The 21,744-nt window shown below is 43.6% G+C and overlaps 1 protein-coding gene across 3 annotated transcripts in view; it reads left to right on the forward strand.

The window, feature by feature from the left end:
- The window catches only part of zc3h6 (zinc finger CCCH-type containing 6), a 40,348-nt gene extending 26,946 nt beyond the window's left edge, over window positions 1-13,402 (forward strand). For 2 of the 3 annotated variants that reach the window (XM_033020534.1, XM_033020532.1), the window contains exons 10-13: window positions 184-524; window positions 1,892-2,502; window positions 3,190-3,432; window positions 10,896-13,402. In XM_033020534.1, coding sequence (XP_032876425.1) covers window positions 184-524; window positions 1,892-2,502; window positions 3,190-3,432; window positions 10,896-12,391 — 2,691 coding nt within the window. In that variant the 3' untranslated portion in view covers window positions 12,392-13,402. The remainder of the gene's footprint in view (window positions 1-183; window positions 525-1,891; window positions 2,503-3,189; window positions 3,433-10,895) is intronic. The other variant, XM_033020531.1, reaches the window with a different exon arrangement.
- Window positions 13,403-21,744: the final 8,342 nt, after the last annotated feature.

Below are 21,744 nucleotides of genomic sequence, written 5' to 3' on the forward strand. Positions count from 1 at the left end.
GGAATTATTATAGTACTTGAATTTTCCATTGTTGGTAGAATAATACATTTGGTTAGAAGGACATTTTTGTTAAATGTAGTTACAAGCTTTAGCTAGGTTAACTGAATGCCTGCTTTTGTAAATCTTGCAAAATTGTTTATTAAACCTATGTTTGCATGGCTAATATTAATTTCATTTCGTCAGGTGCTGAATAATGAAAATGTAAATTATGATGACAACAAAGACTACGGCAATTTCAATGACTTTGATAATTATGAATATGATTATGACTACGTGTATCATGAAGATGATGATAAACTCGAAATAGAAGATCTGAGGAGACAAGGCATAAATCCTCTCCCAAAACCGCCACCTGGGATTGGGTTATTAGCAACTCCTCCGCAACCCCCAAACTTTTCTGGTCCACCAATGGGTCCACCGAACGACCAGCCACAGTGTCCCTCTTCCCCAGGGAGGAAGATTCCTTCCATCTTTGATATTGTTGTACAACCGACAGATGTCTTTGCTCACAAGATGGGACTACGGTACGTAGATTTTATGTCTACGGTTGACTTAAAAGTCAGTGATTGGATACACGAGTTGCATCATTCAATGCAAGCTGAGTTTAGAATAGACTAAAATGTGCTCAGCAAATGATACTCAAATGTTCCATTGTTGGAACGATGCTGTATTCAATTTAAAGAACTTTCTTTAGACAGCGGGTGGTGAACCGTGGAGTCCAAGTTGATGGAGATTTTTCAGGCAGAGATTTTTGATTAGTAAATGTTTCGGGTTATGGGGAGAAGGCAGGAGAATGGGGTTGAGAGGGAAATATAGATCAGCCATGATTGCATGGTGGAGTAGACTTATAACCATATAACAATTACAGCATGGAAACAGGCCATCTCGACCCTTCTAGTCCGTGCCGAACACGTATTCTCCCCTAGTCCCATATACCTGCGCTCAGACCATAACCCTCCATTCCTTGCCCGTCCATATAACTATCCAATTTATTTTTAAATGATAAAAACGAACCTGCCTCCACCACCTTCACTGGAAGCTCATTCCACACAGCCACCACTCTCTGAGTAAAGAAGTTCCCCCTCATGTTACCCCTAAACTTCTGTCCATTAATTCTCAAGTCATGTCCCCTTGTTTGAATCTTCCCTACTCTCAGTGGTAAAAGCTTATCCACGTCAACTCTGTCTATCCCTCATCATTTTAAAGACCTCTATCAAGTCCCCCCTTAACCTTCTGCGCTCCAAAGAATAAAGCCCTAACTTGTTCAACCTTTCTCTGTAACTTAGTTGCTGAAACCCAGGCAACATTCTAGTAAATCTCCTCTGTACTCTCTATTTTGTTCACCCCATCACTTGATGGGGTGAATGGCCTAATTCTGCTCCTATAACATGAACATTAAATATACATCCTATATACATCATTGGATAGATAATGATGTGTATAAAACTGCATATTTTTCATTTACGGATGTTTATTTACTTAAAAGTATCCTAATTCTAGTAGTTCATCATACACAAGAAAACAAGTCATTTGGCACAACGTATCCATGCCAACCAAGTTGACCTGTCAAAGCTATTCCTATTTAACATAAGCATGTTATCCAGTTTATTGCCAAGATTTGATGCATTCGTGTTGAAACTGGAATTGAGTTCTAGCCAAACTTTGGAACAAAGTGGCAGGGAACCCTGTAATAATGTGCATCACTCTGTTACTTGGGAGTATATTGAGGATGATTTAATTGGCATCCATATTCAAGAATAAAAAATAGTAAAAGAAAATTAGCCTGTGTTGCTAAAAATGGTTGGCAATAATGATATTCAGCAGTAATTTGAATTGTTATTATTTGCTTCTGAGAAAAAATCGTTCCAATTGTTCAATTATTTTCTTCTAGGCCCCAGTTTTATAACAGCACATCACCCCAACATCCTCCATTTGAAGAAGACCAACCACCTCCCCCTCAGATGTTTGGATCAGGTCCTGGTCCTGATCAAAACATGATGCCTCCAGGATCCAACGGGCCTCCAGGTTCTCCTGGTGGTTTTGGTCCTCCAGGTCCTGGGGCTCCACATAATATGTCAGTTCCACAAGGCATGTCTGGGCCCATCATGCCACCAGGCTTACCGGGACAGGACCAAGCTGAAGCACCAGTTCCCCCTGGACATCTAGGTCCACCTCCCCCACCCGGATTTCCAGGTCCAATGATAAATCAAAGACCAAATGGAGCTCCAGGTCAGATGGGATTTCAAGGACCTATGATGAACATGCCCATGGATCATCAGGTACCACCGCCATCACAAAATCAAACTCGCCCACAGTTTCCACCTGATGGACCTCAAACAATGCAACAAGACGTTGCATACCAGCAAGACATGGCATACCAACAAGATATGGCATACCAACAAGACATCCCATACCAGCAGATCCAAAACCCGGTGGACTTCTACAGCTCTTACTATTCGCAGCAAGCCGTGCATAATTTGGAGCCAGAAAATCATCTGGGAGGTACGGCATGATCGTTTCTTAATTGAAGATTGGAAAATTGTATGAAATGTTTTTTTTTCCAGATGGAATTGGGAGAGCAAAATTCACCTTCGACTCTACTACAGTTGGAACAGAATTTACCACTGGAATAGCTGCTTAAGCAAGAGTTTCAAATGAGAATCGAAATATTTTTTGTTTGAAAATGCTGTCATGAAGGAGAAAAAGGAATGAAAGGTTGTGCTTAGAGGTCTAACAGTAAGAGCAAGTTCCGGTGGAGCATGAACAACTTAGATGTGTTAAGTAGCCTAGATTTTGTACTTTGTCATCTGCAGTTTGATACAGCTGTTTCAGTGGGAAGATAATACAGATTTAATTGCTTTCTAATTTGGCATTGTGGTGGTGTGCTGCACCACCATAATAGAAAAAACCCTGCTTGTAATTGTCTCGGTACCTTCACTGCCTTGCGACCCAGTATGTAGGCAAGCAATTTAACGTTTTAATGTTGCATCATATGAAGGCATGGTTAATGATTCCTCGCTGATTAACTGGGACAGGAAGATGTAGAGTAGAGATAAATCTGAACTACTTAAAGGTGCAACACAATTTAACTGGAAAAGATGAAAAATATAAATGCAGCTAGTCAGTGATCTACGGGCAATGTTTTACTGACTTATGAAGAAAGCTTTGTTTTGTTTTTTAAATATGCAGATGGAGTATCAAATTCAGCATCTGAGCAGAGAGATCATCAGTCTTTCTTGGGCACAGATGATTCAAGAGAAAGTGACACTGAATCAGATGCCAGCAGTTCAACAGGTCGTAAGCCTACTGTTAATGTTCCAGACTTCCTCCCAGCCAAACAAAAAGCCCTGTTTCTCAGAATTAAGCAGAAGCAGCAGGAAGAGGGAGGCTCTGACAGTAAACAGTCACATTTGCAACAGAGCAGAGATGAAGGTTAGTCTTAAAATATGCTGTTAATTTAAGGCTTTATGGTCACATGTCTTCATTCTGATTTACTGATGTACATAAGGGAAGAAATCCACTGCTACCCTGTCCGGCCTATGTGCGTCCAGACCGATCGAAGAGCTATTATAACCATATAACAATTACAGCACGGAAACAGGCCATCTCGGCCCTACAAGTCCGTGCCGAACAACTTTTTTCCCTTAGTCCCACCTGCCTGCACTCATACCATAACCCTCCATTCCCTTCTCATCCATATGCCTATCCAATTTATTTTTAAATGATACCAACGAACCTACCTCCACCACTTCCACTGTAAGCTCATTCCACACCGCTACCACTCTCTGAGTAAAGAAGTTCCCCCTCATGTTACCCCTAAACTTCTGTCCCTTAATTCTGAAGTCATGTCCTCTTGTTTGAATCTTCCCTATTCTCAAAGGGAAAAGCTGATCCACATCAACTCTGTCTATCCCTCTCATCATTTTAAAGACCTCTATCAAGTCCCCCCTTAACCTTCTGCGCTCCAGAGAATAAAGATCTAACTTATTCAACCTTTCTCTGTAACTTAGTTGTTGAAACCCAGGCAACATTCTAGTAAATCTCCTCTGTACTCTCTCTATTTTGTTGACATCCTTCCCATAATTGGGCGACCAAAATTGTACACCATACTCCAGATTTGGTCTCACCAATGCCTTGTACAATTTTAACATTACATCCCAGCTTCTATACTCAATGCTCTGATTTATAAAGGCTAGCATACCAAAAGCTTTCTTTACCACCCTATCTATATGAGATTCCACCTTCAAGGAACTATGCACGGTTATTCCTCAGATCCCTCTGTTCAACTGTATTCTTCAATTCCCTACCATTTACCATGTACGTCCTATTTTGATTTGTCCTGCCAATGTGTAGCACCTCACATTTATCAGCATTAAACTCCATCTGCCATCTTTCAGCCCATTATTCCAAATGGCCTAAATCACTCTGTAGACTTTGGAAATCCTCTTCATTATCCACAACACCCCCTATCTTGGTATCATCGGCATACTTACTAATCCAATTTACCACACCTTCATCCAGATCATTGATGTACATGACAAACAACAAAGGACCCAACACCGATCCCTGAGGCACCCCACTAGTCACTGCCTCCAACCCGACAAACAACCATCCACCATTACCCTCTGGCTCCTCCCATTCAGCCACTGTTGAATCCATCTTGCTACTCCTGCATTTATACCCAACAGTTGAACCTTCTTAACCAACCTTCCATGAGGAACCTTGTCAAAGGCCTTACTAAAGTACATATAGACAACATCCACTGCTTTACCCTCGTCAATTTCCCTAGTAACCTCTTCAAAAAATTCAAGAAGATTAGTCAAACATGACCTTCCAGGCACAAATCCATGCTGACTGTTCCTAATCAGACCCTGTTTATCCAGATGCTTATATATATTATCTCTAAGTATCTTTTCCATTAATTTGCCCACCACTGAAGTCAAACTAACAGGCCTATAATTGCTAGGTTTACTCTTAGAACCCTTTTTAAACAATGGTACAACATGCGCAGTACGCCAATCCTCGGGGACTATTCCCGTTTCTAATTACATTTGAAATATTTCTGTCATAGCCCCGGCTATTTCTACACTAACTTCCCTCAATGTCCTAGGGAATATCCTGTCAGGACCTGGAGACTTATCCACTTTTATATTTTTCAAAAGTGTCAGTACTTCTTTTACTTTGAAGCTCATAGTATCCATAGCTACTCTACTAGTTTCCCTTACCTCACATAATTCAATATCCTTCTCCTTGGTGAATACCGAAGAAAAGAAATTGTTCAATATCTCCCCCATCTCTTTTGGCTCTGCAGATAGCTGTCCACTCTGTCTCTCCAATAGACCAATTTTATCCCTCGTTATCCTTTTGCTATTAATATAGCTATAGAAACCCTTTGGATTTACTTTCACCTTACTTGCCAAAGCAACCTCATGATTCTTTTAGCTTTTCTAATTTCTTTCTTAAGATTCTTTTTACATTCCTTATACTCCTCAAGCACCTCATTTACTTCATGCTGCCTATAATTATTGTAGATCTCCCTCTTTTTCCGAACAAGATGTCCAATCTCCCTTGAAAACCAGGGCTCTTTCCAATTTTTACTGTTTCCTTTCAACCGAACAGGAACATAAAGATTCTGTACTCTTAAAATTTCCCCTTTAAATGTCCTCCATTTCTCTTCTACATCCTTCCCATAAAACAAAATGTCCCAGTTCACTCCTTTTAAATCATTTCGCATCTCATCAAAGTTAGCCTTTCTCCAATCAAAAATCTCAACCCTAGGTCCAGTTCTGATCCTCTCCATAATTATATTGAAACTAATGGTATTGTGATCACTGGACCCGAAGTGCTCCCCAACGCATACCTCCGCCACCTGTCCCGTCTCATTTCCTAACAGGAGGTCCAACACTGCCCCTCCTCTAGTAGGTACCTCTATGTATTGCTGCAAACAACTATCCTGCACACATTTTACAAACTCCAAACCATCCAGCCCATTTACCGAATGTGTTTCCCAGTCTATGTGTGGAAAGTTGAAATCTCCCACAATCACTACTTTGTGCTTACTACTAATATCTGCTATCTCCTTACATATTTGCTCTTCCAATTCCCAATCCTCATTTGGCGGTCTATAATACACCCCTATAAGTGTTGCTACCCCTTTCCCACTTCTCAGTTCCACCCAAATAGCCTCCCTAGATGAGCCCTCCAATCTATCTTGCCAAAGCACTGCTGTAATATCTTCCCTGACTAGCAATGCAACACCTCCACCTCTTGCCCCTCCAATTCTATCACACCTGAAGCAACGAAATCCTGGAATATTTAGTTTCCAATCACAGCCCTCCTGCAACCATGTTTCGCTGATCGCCACAACATCATACTTCCAGGTGTCTATCCAGACTCTAAGCTCATCCACCTTTCTTACAATGCTCCTAGCATTAAAATATGCACATTTAAGAAACCCCCCTCCTCTTATTCTCTGTTTATTTCCTTTTTTTTCTTTCTCCTCTTGTGCCCGAGTGCTTCCCTTTTCTGCTTCCTGCCTCCCATTCTGTCTACTAGCTTTCTCTATTTGAGTCCCTCGCCCCAACCATTCTAGTTTAAATTCTCCCCAGTAGCCTTTGCAAATTTCCCCACCAGGATATTGGTCCCCCTCGGGTTCAAGTGCAACCCATCCTTTCTGTACAGGTCCCACCTTCCCCAAAAGAAGTCCCAATGATCCAGAAACTTGAATCCCTGCCCTCTGCACCAGTCTTTCAGCCACACATTTATCCTCCACCTCGCTCCATTCCTACTCTCACTGTCGCGTGGCACAGGCAGTAATCCTGAGATTGTTACCTTTTTGGTCCTTTTCCTTAATTCTCCTCCCAACTCCCTAAATCCTCCCTTCAGGACCTCTTCCCTTTTTTTACCTATGTCATTGGTACCTATATGTACCACGACCTCAAGCTCCTCTCCCTCTGATTTCAGGATATCTTGGATGCGTTGAGACACGTCCGAGACCTTGGCACCAGGGAGGCAGACCACCATCCTGGTCTCCCGACTGCGTCCACAGAATCGCCTATCCGACCCCCTAACAATAGAGTCCCCAATTACTATTGCCCTCTTCTTTTTGTCCCTACCTTTCAGAGCAACAGGGCCGGTCTCTGTGCTGGAGGCCCGTTCGCTCTCGCTACCCCCGGGCAGGCTGTCACCCCCATCCGTACTCAAACAGGAGTACTTATTTCCAAGGTGTACCGACATTGGAGTACTCACTCGTCCCTGCCTCTGCCCCTTGCCCTTCCTTAGCGTGACCCACATGTCTCTCTCCCGTGGTTTTGGAGTGACCACCTCCCTATAACTCCCCTCTATGACCTCCTCACTCTCCCTGACCAGACAGAGGTCATCGAGCTGCTGCTCCAGGATCCTAATACGGTCCCTTAGCCCCATCTCGCTGCACCTGGTGCAGATGTTGACGTCTGGAGGGCCATCCGACACCATGACCTCCCACATCTGACATCCCGAACAGTACACTGCTCTGGCTGTCATTCTCTCGCCTTACCCTGGATCCGATACAAGTATAATACAATAGAAACTGCTGGGAGAAATCAGCAGGTATCTGACTCACAACAGCTGCTCCCTCTTGACCTTTAAACTGCACCTTTATTATATAAACAAAAAGCACTGTACCCTTAGCCCACTGTACGCTTAGCCCACTGTACCTTTACTAAAGCACTGTACCCTTAGCCCACTGTATCCTTAGCCCACTGTACCTTTACTAAAGCACTGTACCCTTAGCCCACTGTACCCTTAGCCCACTGTACCTTTACTAAAGCACTGTACCCTTAGCCCACTGTACCTTAGCCCACTGTACCCTTAGCCCACTGTACCTTTACTAAAGCACTGTACCTTTAACCAGAAAGCAGAAATGCTAACCTGAGGTTGCACCCAATCAGCTGCTTCCTCTAGTCTGCTTCCACCAATCAGCGGCTTCCACCAGAACCCTCCCTATGGAGTGTGGAACGTTACAGATTTCTGTAAAAGCCCTGACCCTCCTCCACTCGCTCCAACTGTCCCGGGCCTCTGTAAAAGCAAGCCCCGCGCTCGATTTATATACTCACAGCCCTGACCCTCCTCCACTCGCTCCAACGGTCCCGGGCCTCTGTAAAAGCAAGCCCCGCGCTCGATTTATATACTCACAGCCCTGACCCTCCTCCACTCGCTCCAACGGTCCCGGGCCTCTGTAAAAGCAAGCCCCGCGCTCGATTTATATACTCACAGCCCTGACCCTCCTCCACTCGCTCCAACGGTCCCGGGCCTCTGTAAAAGCAAGCCCCGCGCTCGATTTATATACTCACAGCCCTGACCCTCCTCCACTCGCTCCAACGGTCCCGGGCCTCTATTGACTCTTACCCCTTGAAATGACCCAGCAAGAGACTCCGCTCCATACCCATTTATGGGTGGACAATAAATGTTGGCCTTGCAAGCAACATTTACATCCTATGAATTAAATAACCATTTTATCCAAGGAATTTGTTTCATTAACTTGTATCTCCGCCTTGAACAAGGTGGAACTCTCCAGCCCTATCACAGTTTCCAAGATTCACAGCTCTGATGAAATGTCTCATTTTTCTGATATAGTGTAATTTCTAATAGCCACCTTTTCTTGCAAGTTTTATAGCCCTTGTTCTGGAATCTCAAACCAGGGGAAATTACCTCTTAGCATTTAGTCGACTGTCATTTGATTCATTGAGCGTCATATTTTGCTGTGTAGTAGAGCATATAGGTACGTCCTTAGTCTCTTCTTGTGAATCAATCCAATGTTTCTGTGAATTTATCTGTATCAGTGTTGCCTACCTTGGTTATGGAGATCATAAAGAACTGTACAATTAAACAAGAGTTCCCTCTGTTATTAGCTGTCATATTATGGGTAGTATTCTCGCTCCTGAATGGATAGTCGTCATTTTGAGGCTGGAACCCTTTGCGCAATAATCTGGGTAGACATTTGAGTGCAGTATTGTAAATGCTTTGCACTGTCAAAAGTGTTGATTTCTGGATGCTCCGTGATACCAAGATCCCAACGTGCTATTGCACAAGACAAAGACAGCTCTTTCATTTGTCCCGGCAATAATCAACTAACTACTTGCAGGCTTAACAGTTTCCTGCATTGCAACCATATCATAATTCCATGTACATTGTTGACTAGGGCATGTCAGAACATCTTGTGGCAATGGAAGATGCTGTTTAAGAGCTAGTCTTTATTTATATAGATGTAAAAACAGGATCTTGCAATGAGTGTTGGTGTATTAGTTGATTTGATTCCTTCTCCACTTGAATTTCAACTGTTTCCTGTACCAACGCACCTAAATCACTCTGCACATGGATTCATAATATCCCGCCATTTAATGTTTACCCCCATATACTTAATCTGCCTTTTTACAACTTGCTTAAAGCCTCCTACTTTCCATCTTTGTGTCATGAAGATACTTGGTTCTTAACAATATTGTTATGCTCTATACCTACCCAGGACTAAAAGTTTGCCAACCTAAAAAAATAATCTATGTATTCCATGAAGTTCAGTCTTTCAGTAAATCGTTTGTACCTTCTAATATCTTATCCCACCCCATGGAGTCTTGATTTGTGAAACAATATTCCATAGGGCACATTATTAATACTGCCAGTTATCTCTTCATCTGCTCTGCTAATTACAACATGCCAATAGAAAACTGAAACATTGCATTGTGAAGGAAAATGCTACATATTTTAACATAAAGGCCATAAAATGCAAAGAACCTTCACTACATTATTTGGTGCACTGGGTATGGTTATGATCCAGTATGACAGAAATGTGTAGAGGCATGATGGAAGGTGAATACATTTCCATCTATGTTCGTTTTCTACCAGACCAAGAGGCAAAACAACTTCAAAAAGTGACTTTGATTTTACATGAAACAGTTGAAATGTGGAAGCCGCTATCATAGAAAGTAGTTGAGGCAAGTCGCATGCTTCATGTATACAAAGGAGAGAGGAATAGAAAACTTTGGCGGTTGAATCAGATGCAAAACCTAGTTGACGGTGTGATTTGGTGTCATTTAGATTTTAAGCAAGATGGTGCGTAGGTTTGCACGCAACTTCAAAACCTGTTTTATAATGCCCCCCAGTGGCCACTGCTCACAACCACCAATTAAGTTGCTAAATTGAATCCAAAATTTAAAGACATAAATAAAAATGATCAACTGGAAGTATGATTTTGTATCATAACTATATACAGTGCTCCAAATAATGTAATTAATATTCTATGCATTTTATGGACAGATCTTGTGCATTTAATGAATACGATATAAACAGAATGCTAACAAACTCTTTATATTTTAATTATTTTGGACCTTTTTTTAAGGATGAATTTGACCTTGTGTAGAATCATTTGGATAATAGTGTGTGTACTCAGTTTAGCATCTTTTTGAAAACCAGGGGCAATCCTAATGGTAACTTCAGTGATCGGTAACACTGTCTTACATCAGCACATCATATCTGATGTGCATCTTTTGGCTCTACAGGCAGAAAAAAAAGTTCAAACATTTGGGTTAAGCTCTCAGTCACAATCAGCTTTGTGGTGTCTAATAAAATAGCTTCAGCAATAAGTTGTATTTATGTTCTGAAGTCTTGTTCAGCTGCAATTGGTTTAAGGCCATCTGAACTTGCTGTACTGGAATCTTTCATTCATTTTGATTCCATTGACATGGCGAGCATTTCTGTCCGTTCAACTGTTGCCCATTTCATGATCCCCGTGGCTATATCTAGAGCAGCATTCTCTAACGTACGGTATGTCTAGAAGTGGCAGGATTATTCCAGTTGCTACATGCTTGTATTTTACTTGGCGTGTTAATGAAAATACGTATGTTTCTTTTCCTAAATCATTTCAGATGAGACTGTTAATTGGTATTCAAGTGACGAGGAGGAAGATGGTAGCAGTGTAAAATCGATACTGAAAACACTCAAGAAACAAAGTGAGACCATGAAGAACCAGAAACTTCCTACAACAGAACAAGCATCGACCTACAACACATACACCGACCCCAGACTTGTGAAAGAGAAGTCCACTGAAAATAAGCATTCTGATCTTCGAACGAGATCTGACCTGCGTCAGGGTACAGCCGGAGAAGTCAAGAAATCTTCAGAAGTCGTCTCTGCTGATCCAAGATTAGCAAGAGATCCCAGAAAGATGAAAGCACATGAGAATCCCCCTGCAGCTCCCTCTGTCAGCGAGAGCCCTAAACTTGATACTCATCCTATATCAAATAAGCAGCAAGGACTGGATGACGATGAAGATACTGAACGAGAATTGAGGGAGAAAGCAGCCATAATACCTTTGGAGACTGTACCTGGTGCAGCTTTGCGGGATCCACGCAGTCAGTTAAAGCAGTTTAGCCACATCAAGATGGACATAACTCTTTCTAAACCCAACTTTGCAAAACTTATTGTTTGGACACCGGAAGACCTCCTTCCCTTGCCTCTGCCAAAACCAGATCCGGTGTCTTCAATAAATTTGCCTCTCCCTCCCCTAATAGCCAACCAGCGCCTGAACAGAGCTCTGAGTGTTACAAATGACATCCGTCAGATCGCTGACCCACGGCTGTCTGTGCGCTTGAAGGAGAGCAGCGCAATAAAAAGTGCAGAAAAGAACGTAGACCCAAGGGCTCCTTCTGAAAGACCTTTAGACCCACGATTGCAGAAGTCGTCGAATCCCAGGTTGCAGAAAAACAGCACTGATACTTCTACAAGGGAGTCCCATGTCACACGAGTGGATCCTCGCTTATCAAAAGCAAGTGGTGGTTCGACGCAAGTTACCGTTAAGGCAGATCAGACCGCACTTCCTCCATACGCTCCCAAACTATCTGCAAGTGGCATGGGAATTGGATCCCCGAGCACGCTGCTCAGTGGCATTAGTCTCTATGATCCACGGACCCAGACTTCTCAAAGTTTAGTGACTTCGGTTTTAACCACACAAGCCGATTCCTCCAAGGAAGGGGAGCAACTAAAAAAGCTTAGTGTACCAAAAGATCCCATCAAATTAGAAAACACACAGTGTGATTCATCAACAATGTACAAGTCTTCAGTGGCGCAGGAAAGTACAAGTGCGGAAGAGGTGAGTGATCTTGGTCCAGAGAAATCAGACGTGTACAAAGCACAGTCAAAGCCTGTTGTCCAAGCAGCTACAACGTCTGTTCCTGCTGTGCATAACCTACCAATCCAGGCTTTAGCCAGCCTAATCAGACCACAGTACAATGACCCAAGACAAACTAAACATTCTGCACCTTCCAACCAGGTGGAGGAAGACGACTTAAACAGTAAAAAGGGTAAAAAACCACTGAAAGAAATGTTCAAGACTTTTGATCCAACAGCATCACCTTTCTGTTAGCACCCATTTTGAAAGACTGATGTTCAGTGTGTATATTGTAGCTTGTCCTGGTTCTTTAACTTATTTGGCTTGTTGATAGTGTTTTATTTATTTTTTTACCATGTACAGTCTGTTTAACTGTTCAAAGAAATGCATGCAATGGCACATGCCAGACTGTGCTAATTTTCTTTTGGTCTGAGTACGTAAGAACTACATTTTGAATGAATTATTTTTTATGATATATATATGTATAGAGAGAATATACCTGTGACCACATTTAAACTTCTTCCCGGTGAAGTAACTGTTTTTCCGTGTACTGAAATTGCTTAAAACCTATTGTACAGTTCTGGCGTTCTAAGTTATTTCCTGCTTGGGTATTGTGTGATTATGTATTATAGAAGTAGTACACTGAAAAAGAACGTGTATTGTTTTTAGTACCTTAAGTAATTACTTTTTTGTTAATCTTAAAAGAGAAAAATGACTGCCACTTTTATATTGTACAGTTTCAATAGTACCACTCTGGTGATGGTATATTTAGTCAAGATCCTAACCGATTTGTGTTTCATTGTTTATTGACGCTGTAATGCACGTACTGCAGTTTTGTTTTAAATTGCTTTGAAGTTTTGTCACAATCAAGTGTGGAACCATTAAGTTACACTGTTCAGATATTGCACTGTACATCTTAAGTATTTCAATTTATTTTTGTTTAGCAAATGTAAGAGCTGATCATCTGTTTTTAAATTGGAAAATCAACCTGGATCATGTCATGATTTCCTAAAGATCAATGTAAACAATCTATAAGGCATTTATTGTGAGAACTCTTTTATTTGACCTAAAATAAGTCTGAAATTTGGTGAACAACTACTCATCCGTGCAAGGAGCTAGTGGTGGATTATTGTGTATTAATAAGTTTCTGAACTTGTTGTTTGTTATGTATGACACCGTATTTTCATATTGAGCTACTGAGAGCTTTATAAACAAAGCCTAATGTAAAAGATTTTTGTACAAATGTATTAAAACCTTTTAACGTATCGTTTGTTTGCATCAGATTTAATTAGGCAATGTCACACATTTTAAATTGCCCTGGTCATTTTAACTTGTCTGTATCCAAATACTAAGGTGTAAGAAAAATGCACAATGTACTGAAAATTATAGGAGTAGTCTCGAATGGAGAGGCTAGTCGATAAGTTTATTCTGGTTACATGCGCTGAGATGGTGAAATAGCTTAGATTTGTGTGGTGCCCCGTGAAATCTCATACCATGTGAGTACAACCAAACCATGTAGCACAAGAGAAAAAAAGATAATATCGAATGTGTTACAGATACAGAAAGTACGGATAAGCTAAGAGGTAGTTGAGAAGGCAAGCCTAGCCTTTAACTTATGTGAGACCTATTCAACAGTCTGATGTCTTTGGTGAAGGAACTTTCTGAATCTGGTGATACGTGCTTTCCAGCCTTTGTATCTTCTGCCCGATGGGCCAGCAGAGAAGTGAAAATGGTCCTTGATTATGTTGGCTGCTTTCCTGAGGCACTGTGAAGTTAATGGGGAGGGGAGGCTGGTTTTTATGATATCTGGGTTGCATTCACAATTCTCTGCTTTTTCTTGGTCTTGGTTAAAGAAGTTGCCAACTAAGTTGTGATACATCCCAATGTGATACTTTCTACAGTGCAATGTAGAAATGGGTAAGAATCACGAGAGACATGCTGAATTTCCTTTATCCACTGGGAAATGATAGGCCTTGGTGTGTTTTCTTGGGCATTGCATCAATGTAATTTGAACAGGACACAGTGATATTTATGCCTAGGAACCTGAAGCTCACTGAAATTTAGGATGATGAGAGGGGGATCTTATAGAAACATGTAAAATTCTTAAGGGATTGGGCAGGCTAGATGCAGGAAACATGTTCCCCATGTTGGGGGAGTCCAGAACCAGGGGTCATAGTTTAAGAATAAGGGGTAGACCATTTAGGACTGGGATGAGGAAAACCTTTTTCACCCAGGGACTTGTGAATCTGTGGAATTCTCTGCTACATAAGGCAGTGGAGGCTAATTCACTGGATTTTTTCAAGAGAGAGTTTGATTTGGCTCTTAGGGCTAATGGAATTAAGGGATATGGGGAAAAAGCAGGAATGGGGTACTGATTTTGGATGAACAACCATGATCATATTGAATGGCTCTAAGGGCCAGATGGCCTGCTCCACCTATTTTCTATGTTTGTAAGACATTGATTCTGACTGGCGTATGTATACCATCCCACTTCCTGAAGTCGATGACTAGCTCCTTAACTTTGCTGGCTTTGACGGAGAGGTTGTTGCTTGACACCATGTTACTAAATGTCTCCTACATGTACACTATCTCATCATTATTTGGAATTCGGCTCTCCATGGTCGTGCAAATTCAGAGCAGAGTTTGAGTGCAGTCATGAGTGTATAGAGAGCACAGGAAGGTGCCAAGAATGCATCGTCACCATACAGAGTGTGTATGGGTCAGGAGGTCCAAATCCTTGGGATCACTATTTTCAGCGTTGGTGTAAGACTTTTTAATTTATAATAAGTTTTAACTCCCAATTAGCTATTGTGCTTTTCCAATAGAATTCTTATCGAGAGAATGTATATTTGACTATTCAATTTACTTGTGCTTGAGAACAAAATATAAAATATAGTCCTACTCTGTTTAAAATCAGGTAATTCCAGATTTGATTTTACATAATTTCAAATTAATCCAGAAATCCTTAAATGTGTGGCAGTATTCCCTATTGAATCAGTTCTTTTGGGATTTAAGCTTTGTCAACAAAAGTTATTGTTTAATGTTGCTGTGGGCAATTGATCTGCACATTAAGTTTCTACTTGTAACAGCAAACTCTTTGGCAACCAACATTTTTGTCAAAAAATGTGCTATTCAGTGTTGCACTGATTCTTTGAATCTGATGTTTAATACTTAGTAACTGGGAAATAGTCAAAAGGATATATACCGGTAGTTTGTTTAGGTCATGGGCAGTCATGGTGGCACAGCGGTAGAGTTGCTGCCTTACTTGTTTTACTCCGATTATATGTTTTTATTCCGATTACTATGTAAGGTGTCCTTGAGATTTTGTATGAAAGGCGCCCATTAAATATAAAATTTATTATTATTACATCGAATACATCGCTGGAGACCCGGGTTCGATCCTGACCACGGTGCTGTCTGTATGGAGTTTGTACGTTCTCCACGTGACCTGCATGGGTTTTCTCCGAGATCTTCGGTTTCCTCCCACACTCCAAAGACATACAGGTTTGTAGGTTAATTGGCTTGGTAAATGTGTAAATTGTCTCTAGTGGGTGTAGGATAGTGTTAATGTGCGGGGATTGCTGGTCAGCGCGGACCCGGTGGGCCGAAGGGCCTATTTCCGCTCTGTATCTCTAAACTAAACTAAGGTATGTAGTTTCAGAACCAGTGTTCAAACTAATTGATTTACTGATCCAAACAGTGTGACTTTGAAATCTCTATGTAACTGCATAAACAAAGAGATGTGTAGGAAGGAACTGCAGATGCTGATTTAAACTGAAGATTGACACAAAAAGCTGGAGTAACAGCTGGACAGGCAGCACCTCTGGGGAAAAGGAACAGGTGACATTTCGGGTCGAGACTCAGTCTGAAGAAGGGTCTCGACCTGAAATGTCACCTATTCCTTTTCTCCAGAGCTGTCGAACCTGCTGAGTTACTCCAGCTTTTTGTGTCTATCTTCTGCATAAGCAACAACTCTGTCTTTGAGAACAGCAGCTGTGAAATTACATGGCAGGTACTTGCTTGACATTAGTGATCTGGAAAGGTTACCTTATTCAGAAATGAATGGTTCCTGGATTTATATGCATGCATATAGGTAATCAATACTGCAGCAGCAACTGACATTACCATGGGACATTCTGGAATGGTTGGAATACGGGCTGTGCCTATAGCTGACACATAAGGCTATGTTAATTGGATTTCAATCAATCTCGAGGAACCTATTGATCTGATCATGTGCGGTGGCTTGGTGTTTCATTCCATTATCGTTACATAATAATCATAATTGTAATCTATTAGCCAAGTATGTTTTACAACATACGAAGAATTTTGGTTTGCCACACAGTCATACCAAAAACGCGTGACACTGAAAATCAGAGGTGAAGAGATGGGTCTTGAGGCGGGACTGGAAGATGGTGAGGGACTCAGAAATGCGGATCAGTTGGGGGAGGGAGTTCCAGAGCCTGGGAGCTGCCCTGGAGAAGGCTCTGTCCCCAAAACTGCGGAGGTTGGATTTGTGGATGGAGAGGAGACCAGCTGATGTGGACCTGAGGGACCGTGAGGGTTGGTAGGGGGAGAGGAGGTCAGTGAGATATGGGGGGGCCAGATGGTGGAAGGCTTTGTAGGTGAGGACTAGGATTTTGTAGGTGATCCGGTGGGAGATGGGAAGCCAGTGAAGTTGTTTGAGGACTGGAGTGATGTGATGCCAGGATTTGGTGTGGGTGATGAGTTGGGCGGCTGCGTTCTGGACCAGTTGGAGTTGGTTGATGTAGGTGGAGCTGATGCCAAGGAGAAGTGAGTTGCAGTAGTCCAGTCGGGAGGAGATGAAGGCATGGATGAGTCTTTCAGCAGCAGTGTGAGAGGGTCTGATTTTGGCGATGTTGCGGAGGTGAAAGAAAGGTTTTAATGACATGGCGGATGTGAGGCTCAAGGGAGAGGGTGGAATAAAAGATCACGCCAAGGTTGCGGGCATGGGGAGATGGGGAGACAATGGTGCCGTCGATGGTGAGAGTGGGATTATTGATTTTGCTGAGTGTGGATTTGGAGCCTATGAGGAAGAATTCTGTTTTATCGCTGTTGAGTTTATAGCTGACATGCCTTGAGTGACTGTTGCTGTAGCAGAGGTGTGGTTATGGAGAGAGATGAAGTGGGATCTGTTGGAAAGGTAGGAATGGAGCCAGCTGAGTGCAGTACCTTCGATACCGAGGTCTTTGAGTCTGGTGAGAAGAATGTTATGGCTCACAGCATCGAAGGCTGCACTCAGGTCGAGGAGGATGAGGATGTTGAGGGAACCGGTGTCAGCAGGGGTGAGGAGGTCATTGAGGACTTTGAGGAGAGTGGTTTCTGTGCTGTGGAGGGGGCGAAAACCAGATTGGAGGGGTTCGAATAGGTTATTGGCATGGAGATGGGAATGAAGTTGCGACGCAACGATACACTCCATGGTTTTAGAAAGAAAGGGGAGGTTTGAGATTGGGCGGTAGTTAATGAGAGGAGGGATTCAGACCAGGTTTCTTTAAAATTGGGGTGACAGCAGCAGTTTTGAAAGCGATGGGGACAGTGAGGAGTTGAAGAGGTTAGTGAGGTAGGGGCAGAGGACGGGGAGGCAGGACTTCAGCAGGGATGTGGGGAGGGGGTCAAGGGAGCAGGTAGTGGGTTTGGAAGAGCTGATGAGTTTGGAGATTTCAGGAGGGGTGACCGGGTCAAACTGGGAGGGGAGGCAGTGTGGAGGAGGGGTAAGGAGGTCAGTAGAGATGGGGAGAAGAGGGGCCTTGGCAGGTGCTGGAGTAGATGCTGGGGGGGTCAGATACAGGGGATAAAGATTGATAAATTATGTTAATTTTATCAGCTAAAAAGTGGAGGAATGAGTTGCAGAGATCCGGAGTAGAGGTAGGGAGAGTGCTTGAGGAGGTTGCCCACTGTGGAGAAGAGGGTTCTGGGGTTTTGGCAGGGGTCGGTGAAGATGGTGGAGAGGTAGGCAGACTTGGCAGCAATGAGGGCGTCTTTGTAGGCAGTGAGGTGGAGTTTGTAGGCTTCATGGTGGACTGTGAGAGATGATTTCTTTGTGAGTCGTTCAAGTTGGCGGCCAGTCTGTTTCAACTTACGGAGTGCAGGTGTGTACCAGGGTGAAGAGGTGTTAAAAGTTACAGTTTTTGTTTTGAGGGGGGCCAGAGTGTTGAGGGAGGTAAACAAGGTGGAGTTGAGATGGTTTGTGAGATCATCAGGTGAGATGGGGGTTGAGTCCAGGGGGAGAGTGGTGGAGAGCAGGTCAGAGAGATGGTGGGGATCGATGGATTTTAGATTACGGAAGGTGATTTCTCTGAGGAGGCGGGGGTGGGAGAAGGGATGGTGAACTGTATGAGTTTATGATCAGAGAGGGGAAAGAGGCATGGATGGAGGTCGAGCACCGGTTGATTTGTGGAACAGACCAGGTCGAGGATGTGTCCTTTATCATGGGTGGGGAAGGTGACATGTTGGGTGAGAGTGAAGTTGTCCAGTAAAATGGTGAATTCAGATGAGAGCTTGCAGGTGGGGGAGTCCATGTGGATATTTAAGTCACCGAGTAGCAGCAGACGTGGAGAGAGAGATGAGGCTAGTGTGAGGAGTTCAGTAAAATCGGAGAGGAAGGAGGGGTTTGGTTTAGGTGGCCGGTAAATGAGGATATCTGTCATGGAGGAAAGAGCTTTGAAGGCGAGGAATTCAAATGATGATACTGAGGGGAGGGTGAATTCTGTGATCCGGACGTTCTGATTGAAAATAACGGCGAGGCCACCTCCACGGCGGGAGGGGCGGTGTTTGGAGATGTCGTTAAAACCAGGGGGGGGGATGCTTGGTTGAGGGAGAAGAAGTCATTGGGTTGTTGCCCGGTTTCAGTGAGCAGAAGGAAGTCCAGAGTGTTGTCAAGGATTAGTTCATGGAGGGCAAGGGCTTTGTTGTTGAGCGACCGGGTGTTGAGGAGGGCAAAGTTGGCATGGTGAGAGGATGGTGGGATGAGGGCAGGCTGGAGAGATCTGAGGTTGTCCCGGTTAACAGTGCGTGTGGTCAGTGGGGAGGGGGGGTGTTGCAGTTGAGGGGGGGGGGCAGTGAGTGGATTTGCAAATGATTGGACAGTGGATAGTTCAGTTTTGTTCAGAGGTGCGACAGAGCGTGCAGGTGACCAGATGGATGGAATGGATTGTCCATGGTGGAAGTAAACAAACTTGTGGCGAGAGCCTCTGTGGATGTAACGGGGTCGACGTAGAAGTCCGAGCTGTTTGATGACTGGGATACAAGATGGGATGGAGTAGTTGAAGAGTTCAATCAGCTGCAAAGTTGAATATTTAAACATGATGCCGAGCGGAGGGACTGAGAGCTCCGTGATAGCGGTTAGCCGTGGGCTAGGTGCACAGAGGTGGATGACTGTTGTGAGTGCCAAAATTATCCACGGCATGACAGGAGGAGATGAACATCCAGTCTTGGTCATGGCTCGCATCTGGTGGGGATTGCCTGTAAGAGGGACGGAGGCGATCAGGTTAGCCGCTGTAGCAGCTAGCATTAGCCGCCACTCGTTGGCTAGATGCAGGAAGATTGTTCCCGATATTGGGGAAGTCCAGAACAAGGGGTCACAGCTTAAGGATAAGGGGGAAATCCGTTAAAACCGAGATGAGAAAAACATTTTTCACAGAGTGGTGAATCTCTGGAACTCTCTGCCACAGAGAGTAGTTGAGGCCAGTTGAGAGTAGTTGAGGTAGTTGAGGCCAGTTCATTGGCTATATTTAAGAGGGAGTTAGATGTGGCCCTCGTGGCTAAAGGGATCAGGGGGTATGGAGAGAAAGCAGGTACAGGATACTGATTTGAATGATCAGCCATGATCATATTGAATGGCGGTGCAGGCTCGAAGGGCCGAATAGCCTACTGACTGGCAGACAGGCTGGCAGACAGGAAGCAAAGAGGAATAGTAAACGGGTCCTTTTCAGAATGGCAGGCAGTGACTAGTGGGGTACCGCAAGGCTCAGTGCTGGGACCCCAGCTATTTACAATATATATTAATGATTTGGACGAGGGAATTGATTGCAGCATCTCCAAGTTTGTGGATGACACAAAGCTGGGGGGCAGTGTTAGCTGTGAGGAGGATGCTAGGAGGCTGCAAGGTGACTTGGATAGGTTGGGTGAGTGGGCAAATGCATGGCAGATGCAGTATAAAGTGTATAAATGGGAGGTTATCCACTTTGGTGGCAAAAACAGGAAAGGGGAGATGCAACGAGACCTGGGTGTCATGGTACACCAGTCATTGAAAGTAGGCATGCAGGTGCAGCAGGCAGTGAAGAATGCGAATGGTATGTTAGCATTCATAGCAAAAGGATTTAAGTCTCGGAGCAGGGAGGTTGTACTGCAGATGTACAGGGCCTTGGTGAGACCACACCTGGAGTATTGTGTACAGTTTTGGTCTCCTAATCTGAGGAAAGACATTCTTGCCATAGAGGGAGTACAGAGAAGGTTCAGCAGACTGATTCCTGGGATGGCAGGACTTTCATATGAAGATTGGTAGACTTGGCTTGTACTCGCTAGCATTTAGAAGATTGAGGGGGGATCTTATAGAAACGTACAACATTTTTAAGGGGTTGGACAGGCTAGATGCAGGAAGATTGTTCCCGATGTTGGGGAAGTCCAGAACAAGGGGTCACAGTTTAAGGATAAGGGGGAAGTCTTTTAGGACCGAGATGTGAAAAACATTTTTCACACTGAGTGTTGAATCTCTGGAATGTTCTGCCACAGAAGGTAGTTGAGGCCAGTACATTGGCTATATTTAAGAGGGAGTTAGATATGGCCCTTGTGGCTAAAGAGATCAGGGGGTATGGAGAGAAGGCAGGTACGGGATACTGAGTTGGATGATCAGCCATGATCATATTGAATGGCGGTGCAGGCTTGAAGGGCCGAATGGCCCACTCCTGCACCTATTTTCAATGTTTCTCGGTTTCTACAATACTTAAGATAAACACAAAGTGCTGGAGTAATTCAGCGGGTCAGGCAGCATCTCTGGAAAACAAGCACAGCTGATGTTTCAGGTTGGTGCCCTTCTTCAGACTCCTATTCTTTTTCTCCAGAGATGCTGCCTGCCCCGCTGAGTTAGTCCAGCACTTTGTGTCTACCTGTGGCATAAACCAGCATCTGCAATTCTGTTTCTTCAATAGGTTGGTCTTGCCAATGACGGTAGGTGCTTAGAGCCTCGGTTTTCTCTTCCTAAAGTCAATAATCATCTCCTTCAACTCGCCAACATTGAGAGCAAGATTGTTGTTCTGACAATGCAGATCGACACAAGGAATTCCAGATGCTGATGCTTGAGCAAAACACAAAGTGCAATAGTAGGTAGACAAAAAAGCTGGAGAAACTCAGCGGGTGCAGCAGCATCTATGGAGCGAAGGAAATAGGCAACGTTTCGGGCCGAAATCCTTCCTCGCTTAGTCTGCCTGCACCTACCTGGGTGGAAGATTGCAACCTTCACGTGGTCCGCCCTGTTTCGACGAATGCAATCAACCCGGCGTGCACAATCAAATAAAACAAGTTGTCCTACAACTTTAGGGTGTGCACGCCATACACAAGAAGAAGAAGAAGCTCTCCTGGTTCCCAAACACTTT

This window comes from Amblyraja radiata, chromosome 5 (assembly GCF_010909765.2).
Source record: "Amblyraja radiata isolate CabotCenter1 chromosome 5, sAmbRad1.1.pri, whole genome shotgun sequence".
Taxonomy (NCBI): Eukaryota; Metazoa; Chordata; class Chondrichthyes; order Rajiformes; family Rajidae; genus Amblyraja; species Amblyraja radiata.